Source organism: Petaurus breviceps, unplaced genomic scaffold (genome assembly GCF_028583685.1).
Source record: "Petaurus breviceps papuanus isolate PSGF00001 unplaced genomic scaffold, PetGlider_PUasm1.0 172, whole genome shotgun sequence".
NCBI lineage: Eukaryota > Metazoa > Chordata > Mammalia > Diprotodontia > Petauridae > Petaurus > Petaurus breviceps.
Genome location: NW_027185755.1, coordinates 1589091 through 1598870, shown reverse-complemented (window position 1 = coordinate 1598870; position 9780 = coordinate 1589091). Strand labels below are relative to the sequence as shown.

General features: G+C 42.4%; 1 protein-coding gene across 3 annotated transcripts in view; it reads right to left on the bottom strand.

Annotated features, from left to right (window-relative positions):
• Nucleotides 1-638, bottom strand: part of ADGRE1 (adhesion G protein-coupled receptor E1) — a 45556-nt gene extending 44918 nt beyond the window's left edge. For all 3 annotated transcript variants that reach the window (XM_069082905.1, XM_069082906.1, XM_069082904.1), the window contains exon 1: nt 579-638. In XM_069082905.1, coding sequence (XP_068939006.1) covers nt 579-609 — 31 coding nt within the window. In that variant the 5' untranslated portion in view covers nt 610-638. The remainder of the gene's footprint in view (nt 1-578) is intronic.
• Nucleotides 639-9780: the final 9142 nt, after the last annotated feature.

Genomic DNA, 9780 nt, shown 5'->3' with positions numbered 1-9780 from the left:
AGAGAGAGAGAGAGAGAGAGAGAGAGAGAGAGAGAGAGAGAGAGAGACTGTTGTTAACTCCAGAGAGAGCAATTTCAGTTGACTGTTAAGTCAGAAGACAAATTACAAGGAGCTAAAGAAGAGAGGCAATGGGGGGTACTAAACGTAGACATCTCTTTTTTGAGTTTGGCTGAGAAAGGGAGGAGAGAAAAGGATGGAGCTGATAAGCTCTAGTGAGGGTTTTTTAAGGATAGGAGAGACTTGGCCATGTTTGTAGCTAACAGTAGAGAGAGAGAGAATGAAAAATCAAGAATGAGGAAGGGGATGACCGTGGGGACAATCTGGAAAAGAGAGGAGGGGGTGGGATCAGAGGTATATGTAGAGAAGTTGGCCCTGTTTATTCCTCTATAAAATGAAGGGATTGACTTAGATGTCCTTCCAACTCTAAATGTGTAACCCTATGGCCCTCTGTTATCAAGGCTGGGGAAACAGGCCCAGAGAAAGGAAAGAACTTGTCCCAAGTAATATAGTGAATGGGCAGCTCATTTCCTACCCCTCGGCCTACCAAAACCAAATCAGTAAGCTGACCTCACACTCACCTATGAGAAGAGAGATTCCTCTGACCTGCATGGTGCTGGTGCCTCTGGGTCTTCAAAGAGGAATCTCTCCTTCTTTAGCCTGCTTTTAAGTGATAAGTGAGAGGGCGGGCAAAGGATTACCCAATTTCTTGATGCCTAAGAAGGGCCTACCAGTGGAAGAGTTTTTTTGGTTTTTTTTGCTGAGTGTTCGCCTCTAAAAGTTTTCTATTGCAAAACAGGCATTTATAGTTAATTCTCTAATTTTTCCCCTTGAAAAAATGGCTCAAGGCCCAAGGGAAGTAATTCTTTCAGCACAATGTGACTGCTGAGACAAAGTCTCCTTTAGTCTATGGCAGTAGGACCCAGGTAAGAGAGTATAACTCTCTTAGGGGCACTAGAGATATGAGCCTCTGAAATGCCACCCTCAACCCCAGGCAATGGAAGGAGCATGAGTTCTATTCCTAACTCTACACCACATTTGCTGTGAGCTTTCTTTTTTCGTCATTTAACTTCGCAGACATTTATTAAACGCTGACCATAAGGCCAATACCATGCTCAGCTCTTGGAATTCAGATGAAAAGAGGCATAGTCCATGCTCTCAAAGGGTTTAGATTCTTACTGGAGACTTCAGTCATGTTCACAAACATATACCTTGCCATTCAGTGAATCTGGCCCCTTAGCTGTTTTCCACACAAGGCACTCCATTTCCCGACTCAGGGCATTTTCTCTGGCTATCCCCTATGCCTGAAATGCTCTCCCCACTCCTCACCTATTGGCTTCCCTTCTTCCTTCAAATCCTGGGAAAATCCCATCTTCTACAAAAAACCTTTCCCTATCCCTCTTAATGTTAATACCTTCCTTCCCTTGATTATTTCCAATTTATGCCATATTCAGCTTGTCTGGACATAATGGCTTCATGTTGTCTTGTCTCACAGTAGACGATGAACTCCTTGGGAACAGAGACTGTCTCTTATATTTCTTTCTATCCCTAGAGCTTATCACAGTTTCTGGCTAATAGTAGGCACTTAATAAATGCTTATTGACTGACAAAGGAGAGGGCCAAGCAAAAGGCCCAAATACACCTAGCCAGGATAGTACAGGGTGACATAGAGGAACTGTTCAAAGTCCAGGTTGGATGGCAAGTAGAATACATGAAGGGAAAATAATTATAATAACATCAATTAGCATTTATAAGGCACTCTAAAGTTCACTTTCCATATAGCATCGCATTTGATCTTCACAATAACTCTATAAGGCAGGTGCTATTACTATCTTCACTTTACAGATGTGGAAACTGAGACTTAGAAACGTCAGATAACTTCTCTAGGGCCACATTGCTAGTGTCTTAAGGCAGGATTTGAAATCAGGTCCAACACTCTATCCACTCTGTCACACTGATGTCTACAGAGTGAAAGAAGGCTGGAGAAAGACCCCAAATGCCAGGCTAAATATTTTGGTTGTTATCTTAGAGACAAAAGACAGCCACTGAGTGTCGACTCCATGTAGTAGGTCAGAGGGCTTTTATGTTAATAACATAGATGATGGATAGGCAGAATGTGATCCCTGATTATAACCCCTATATTTGCTTTATGTACCAACAAACTGGTCATTTAATATGCCTGGGATCCTTTCAACAACCAGGTAGAGGCAATGTATAGAGGGTCTTGAATGCCAGGCTGAAGAGTATGGCCTGTATCATCCAGGGGCCATGAGGAGCAGGGCAGTCCAGGATACTGTGACCCAAACCTAGAGGAGCCAAAGTTACTCCCTGATGGGTGGATTGGCCTACCTGCCCTAGAGGATAATGTCTAAGACAGATGTGCACCTTTAAAATCCAGAACATCTCTCCCTCCTCTGCATAATACAACTATATATGATCCCAATGAGAAAGAAAACAAAGAGGTTTCTAAAGACACAGATGTGTCTGCACACGTTGCTCTCTGAGTTCAGATTTTGAAAGAATATATAAAATAGACAGAAAGAGACCCACAGAAGAGGAGAAATACAAAAGAGTGCCATAAGACTAATATCACCAATGCCAAAGTTTAGGATGAACTGAAACTTGACAAAAGTGCTAAGGACCAGAAAGAAGATCTTGAGCTATTTTTTTTTTTAAGCAATCGGGTTTAAGTAACTTGCTCAAGGTTACACAGCCAGCCATTTCTGGGTGTGGTGCTAAGTATCTGAGCCCGGATGTGATGCCCAGGTCATCCCGACACTGGAACTGGTACTCCTGCTCACTGAGCCACCTGGCCGCCCCTATCTTGAGCTATTTTGGAGACAAGAATAGGAACAGAAAAAGGGTAGGCTTTGAGGGGGTAGCATAATGTTTATATACAACAGAGAGATAACAATTACTCAACCCTTTTTTGCTTCCATATTCTTTATCAAGGAAAATGATCTTGAGGCTAGAAAGGGAAGAACCAAAATGGTTAAGGAAGTGTTGAGGTCAAAGTAGGGTAAGCACATATCTGACCACATCATTCCCCAACTCAATAAACTCCCCTGGGTCCCTAACACCCCCAGGATCAAAAGCAAACTCCCCCATTTGGCGTTTAAAGCCTTTTACAATATTATTAAGAAATGATGAAAAGGAAGAGTTTAGAGGAACTTGACTAGATTTGTATAAACTGATGCGGAGAGAACAGAACTAAAAGGATGATTTCTGCAGTAGCAGCTAGGTTATAAAGGCAAAGAACTTTGAAAGACTTAAAATCTCCAAGCAGCATGATAGCCAACCATGATTCCAGAGGACTGATGATAATCTATGCCACCTACCAAAAGGAGGTGATGGAGTGATGGTGCAGAATAAAACATAGATTTGGGGACATAGTCAATGTGAGAATTTGTTGTGCTTGACTAGACGCATTTGTTAGAAGGTTTGTTGTATTTTTTTTCTTTTAAGTGAGGAGGAATTTAGAGGAGAAAATAAATACTTGTTCATTTGAAAGTAAAATAACATTTAAAAAAATTTCACAACCTAGCCTTAAATGACCATTTCATCCTTATCACACATTACTCTCATCTACACACTTATGGTTCAGTGAAATTGGCCTTCTTATGCTTTCAATTTTTGAAAATCTTTGAGAAAGGGTCGAGATTAAAATTTTTCTCCCCTTTGTCACTGTGAAAGGTACTTAACCTAATTTTTTCTCTCATTTCTTATGATATGACCTTGTGCATAAAGCTTGGGTATCAATTTTGAATTTATTGTGGTTTAGCTAGGTCCCAATTAGCGAGAATAATGAATCCCATGAAGTGGTCACATTTTTCTAATTCAAACTGCATATTTCCATTGAGCTGGAACCAATTAACATATTTTGCATAATTATAACTCTCAATAGTCCAAGTCTGAATGGATACTGCAGCTTCACAGGGTTCATTATTCACACTGTTTATAGTAAGAGATGTTGGTCTAATCTAGTTTTCCCTGACCTTCTTGTCAAATATGGACTTCTTCTGTCAGTGATTTAAGCTCTTGGGTTATCAAATGCTGATTACTGTTTTTACCTGCTTCTTATTTCTTACTTTTGAATATAAAAGTCCTCATCTATTTTTCTGGAATTTTTAAACCAGCACCAAATAGTTTTGATAATTTTATTCTTTCAGTCATGTCTGACTCTCTGTGACCCCATTCTGGGGTTTTCTTGACAAAGGTACTGGAATGATTTGCCATTTCTTTCTCCAGCTCATTTTACAAGGGAGAAAACTAAGGCAAACAGGGTTAAGTAACTTGTCTAGGGTCACATAACTAGTAAGCATTTGAGACCAGATTTGAACTCAGGAAGAAGAATCTTCCTATCTAGGCCTAGTATTCTATCCACTGCACTACTTAGGAGGACCCAGTTTTGATAATTACTGCCTTATAAAATAGTTTGAAGTCTGGAGCACAAACCTTTTTATTTGTACTTTTTTTCCTTATTTCCATGGAGACTCTAAACCCTTTTTATTTTCCATAATACATATTGTTTTTATTTTGTCTAGTTTTAAAGAGTAGCTAGCTTCTTAGTAATTTAATTAACTGCAGTAGTGTTTTCATTTTTCTTTTTTAGACTATTATTTCTACTATGCACACATGCAAGAAAATGTGACTCAAATAGGTTACATGACTTCTCTACAGGCACAACAGCTAGTGAGCATAGACCTAGGATTTGTACCCAGGCCTCTGAATGCCACGACACACACTATACCACACTTTCTCTCTGTTTTTCCGCCTGGGTACAACTTGCTCTGACAAGCTGTGTCTGCTGAAAGCCCAGGGTCAACTCCCCTCCTCCCACCAAAAGGCAATATTAGAAGAATATTGGTGTAGAAATGCCAACTTAATCAATCTACAAGCATTTATTAAGCACCTACTCTATGCCAAGCATAAACACACAAGGTATGAAACAATCCCTGTTGGCAAAGAGGTTACATTCTAATGGATGACAAATACATAGAAAAATGTATATAGCATAAGTAGAAAGTAAATAAATAAATATGAGGGCAGATAGGTCATACAGTGGTATAAGTGCCAGCCCTGGAGTCAAGAGGGGCTGAGTTCAAATCTGGCCTCAGACACTTACTAGTTGTATGACCCTGGGCAAGTCACTTAACCCCATTTACCTCAGTTTCTTCATCTAAAAAAATGGGCTAGAGAAGAAAATGGCAAAGTACTCCAACATCTGGAGAAAATCCCAAATGGAGTTAACAGTGAGTTAAACAATACAGAAAAGACTTCACAACAAAATACAAATCAGTTAAGTACAAGGTAATTTGGGAAAGAAGCCAGTGGAGGGTAGAGGAGAAGAATCAGGAAAATCTTCCCATAGAAGTTGGGGCTTGAGCTTCATCTTCAAAAAAATAGGGAGACTTTATGAAATCAAGGTGAAGAGGGCGTGCATGTCAGGCATGGGGGACAGACAGAGCAAAAGCAAAGGGGCAGGAGATGGGGGGTCAAGTGTGAGCAACCCAGAGAAGGCAGGGGTTGGGGTAATGCCCACTGAGCTTAGAATAGGTTGGCACCAGGTTGTCAAGGGCTCTAAAAGCTGAGAGGCAGTGGGGAGACTCAGAAATTTATTAGTAGGAGAGTCACTTGGTCATTAATTCATAGAGGAAGGTCAATGTCTAGGTCACAGGGTTGGGATGAGGGAGGTCCTGTTGTCTCCTCTCCTGGAAGACACCTTGGGCATTTGTAGCAGCAAGCACCCCAGCGTTCCCAGGGTGGCTGCTAGCAATACAGGTTCTTGGATCTGCTTTGTTAAAGGAAAGCAACTCAAAATGGGTTAACAAGCTTACTTTAATCAGTCAGACATATATCGTTTACCTTATTCAGGAGAAAAGGTCAGCACCCTGAATCTCAAAGTATACAGGCATAATTATCAAGACAGAAACATCAAGTAGACAGATTTCCAAACTGTCCAACCATTACATCCATACCCAGTCAACATCTGGGTTTCCACATTCTGGGTTTTTCAAAGCTGGGGGACTCTCAACAACGGCTTCCCAGAATTCAGATCAAATCACAGAACATTTCTCAAAGTGAGTCCCAAAACAAAGCCTCACATCAGGGCTTATATAGCCTTCTCCTGGCTCAGAGAATGTAACAACCTTTTGGACCCACTGGCCAATCAAAAAGTATCAACTGAAAAACAAGCCTCCCACCCCAGGCTTCTGGTGCACTTTAGCCTAGGGGCAGGGAAGATCTTTAAAATTTACATTCGCATTACATCATTGTATTCCGTTTGGGGAGTCCCGTTTCAATAGGGATTCTGGCAAGCTTGAGAACAACCAGAGAAGGGGCTCCAGGATAATGAGGGCACTGGGAGCCCTGTTATATATGAGAAACAGTTGAAGGAACTGGAGATGTTTAGACTAGAAAAAACTTGGGAGTGGTTGAAGGGGCAGGCAAAATAGCCAGTTTAAAGTATCTAAATGGCTATCATGAAGCTGGGGATTAGCTCTGATGTGCTTACTCCTAATAGGCAAACGTGGGTGTGGTTCTTGTCCTTCATTTTTGAAAAGGACCAAAATGGCATCACTTTGTCTTGTTTCTCATAGTGACTATGACTTAAGTTTCAGTGTGTCGGACTGTGGCTGATCAGAACAGTATCAGCTCAGAAGGCTCTACCACATGTCAGGCACAAATAGTCCATGTGAACATTCTCTAAATTTTCGGATTTCGAGTTTCTTTGGAGCTACTCCAATTCTGCTTTGCTCACAGAGTGTAGCACCTTCTCTGATGTGGGCGTACCATGCTGAGCGGTCCTGTGCCAGTGTCCCCCATGTCACACAATCAATCCCAAAATTCTTCAGAGAGACTTTGAGAGTGTCCTTGTATAGCTTCCTCTGACCACCATGTGAACTCTTGCCCTTGTGAGTTCTTCATAAAATAGTCATTTAGGCAAGCCTAAGTTTGGCATTCAAACAACATGACCAGCCCATCCAAGTTGCATTCCAAACTGGGACTGAAGGGAGGAAGCAACAGAAGGCGTATACAATGCAGTACAACATTGGAAGGGGATGTCAGAATGGGAGTGAGCCACCCAGCAGGGGAACTATCACTGTCTGAGAGACAGGGAAGGGAACTCCCAGCATAGCATAACTTGACCTATATTACATCTTTTCTAGCTCAGACTATTGTGGCCTCCAGGGCAGTCGCAGAGGAGAGATTTCCCAGACAGTCAGCACTCCAGGGTCAGAAAGGGGGTTTTGGGGGGAAGATTTCTTGTTCATGACCTCAGCAACACCATTGGCTGGCCCTGTGGGGAAGAGCTCAATGGGGAAGGAAATATGTGTCTTCCCTAGGGGGACTTCACCCTTCTCCCTCCCACAGCCCCCACTTCCTCTGAGAAGCCTCCTTTGAGGATGAAGCAGCCCAGGCTTAGTTTTTTTTTTAAGCAATTGGGGTTAAGTAACTTGCTCAAGGTTACACAGCCAGTTATTTCTGGGTGTGGTAGTATCTGAGCCCAGATTCGATCCCAGGTCAACCCAACTCTGGGGCCGGCGCTCTTACTCACTGTGCTACCTGGCCTCCTGAGCCCAGGCTTAGTTTAGCAGAATCACAGAAGCTGGGGCCTCCCAGGCTCCAACACCACTTTATCACCACCCAAGACTGAAGGGAGGTAGAGACTTTATCTCCTGTGTCTGTAACCTCTGGGCATTCTGCCACTCCCAGATCCAAGGGTTCATAGGTGGAGAAATGCCTGAACCCAGCATTCAAGGCCACTTCTCCCATTTCTATCTTCCAACTGGAAGGAACCTAAGAAGTCAAATCCAATCTCCTTAGTTTACAGTTGAGGAAACTAAAATCCAGAGAGGTTAAGTGATTTGCCCGGGTCACACAGCTGAGCACTGTCTGAAACAGGATTTGAATACAGATGTTCCTGACTCCAAGTCCACTGTTCTTATCCATTAAACAACACTGCCTTTCTCCCTCCAGCTCACAAAGGAGAATGAGCAGAGGCAGTCATGGGTCTGTTAAAAGAAAATCTTTGTTTGACAATAATAAAGCAAACCCAGGAAGAGAAAAATGTAAAGGAGTTTATTGCAGCACTGAAGGCAAAAAGCCTGTTAAACACAGCCAAGCAATGATTTCTAACTGCCCACTGCTTTTATGGACAACTTTTTGGAACAAGAGCCAGACAAGCTTGATAGATTCAGGTTTCCAAAGAGAGATGAAAGGAAAGTTTAAAGGAAAGTTTACAGTGCTGTTAGCTGCACATTTCTAAAAGAGGGTCAAAGTTCATGTGGCCACCCTTTCCTACTCTCCAGTTGGCATGTAATGCTGCAGCCCCTTACAAGAGGGGTGGCATGTACAACCAGGAAAGGGGGATGGGAAATCTTGGTTTCACTCAAATTAACTTGACCGTAGTGGTTAAATTCTGTACAAATCGACATTGAATGTTGTATAAACAGCACTGTCTCTGCAATCAGGGCATGAAAATTCAAATCCTGTCTCCAGCATTTACTGAATGTATGACCTTGGGCATTTTCTCTTTGTATGTCTGTTTCTTCCATTATAAAATGAGGGAAGGGGGCTCTAAGACCCTGTGAATCTACAGAAGTTGGTCCATCTACCCCTGCTCAATGGTCTTCAGCTCCTGTCACTTTATCAGGGCCAGGACCAGTACCAAAATATCACTCCCTGGTTGCTCTCTCTCAGACCAACCCAGGCTGGAAACATCTTGTACACCTCCACCAAAAAGTTCATTGTTTTCATATTTTAGGCAACTTTCTTCATCCAGATATTTGCAAGAAAGTGCACCGCTGAGTTGAGAGACAAAAGACTGAGACTTTTGTCAGCTTCTGCCACTGACAAATGGGGTGAGCTTGGTTGAGATCCTTCTGTGTGTCTCAATTTTCCCAAAATGAGGGATCTGTACTGTGTGATCAGCCCTGACTTTATATCCAGCCCTACATTTTACATTCAATTCACCAAAAATTAATTATTCATATATATTCATTATTGTATTGTGTAAAAGTCACTCCATCCTAGGGTCTCTTTCAGCTCTGACATTCTAAATTCTAAGGTCCCCTTCCAGCTCTGACATTCTTTATGTTTGGGGTTCAGAGCCTTCCTGGATTCAACATTCTATGTTCACCAAGCTAAGGTCTCTCTGAGCTCTGCCATTCTCTCTACAGACTCTGACAATATGTGTTCTATCCCTCCCAGCTCAGCTATCCTATATTCTAAGGGCCCCCACAGCTCTGATAGTCTGTGTCCTGTTTACTGAGGTTTCTCCTAGTTCTAACATTCTAGCCTCAACATATTCCCCTACATCTTTGAAATTCCCCACCAACACTCCTCCCACCTCCTGACTTTGACAGAATCTTGGTTCTCCCTTCAGATGTCGAGTCCCTGGCAATCCTCTCCATTAGACACCACCCCTGACTCCCCCTGACTGAAAGAGTCCACACAAGGTTGACATTGAAACCGCTTCTGGTTTGGGTTTTTTCACCAAATTGTAAAGAATGGAAGCTCCTTGAGGGCAGGAACTATCCCCAACTTTTGTCCACATGACTGCAGCGCCTAGTACAATTGTTGTACAGTTGTTTCAATTGTATTTGACTCTACATGATCCCATTTGGGGTTTTTTAGTAAAGATACTGAAGTTTTCCTTCTCTAGCTAATTTTACAGATGAGGATCTGAGACAAACACATAGCTAATAAGTGTCTGAGGTCAGATTTGAACTCAGGAAGATGAGTCTTCCTGACTCCAGGCCTGGCTCTCTACCCACTACC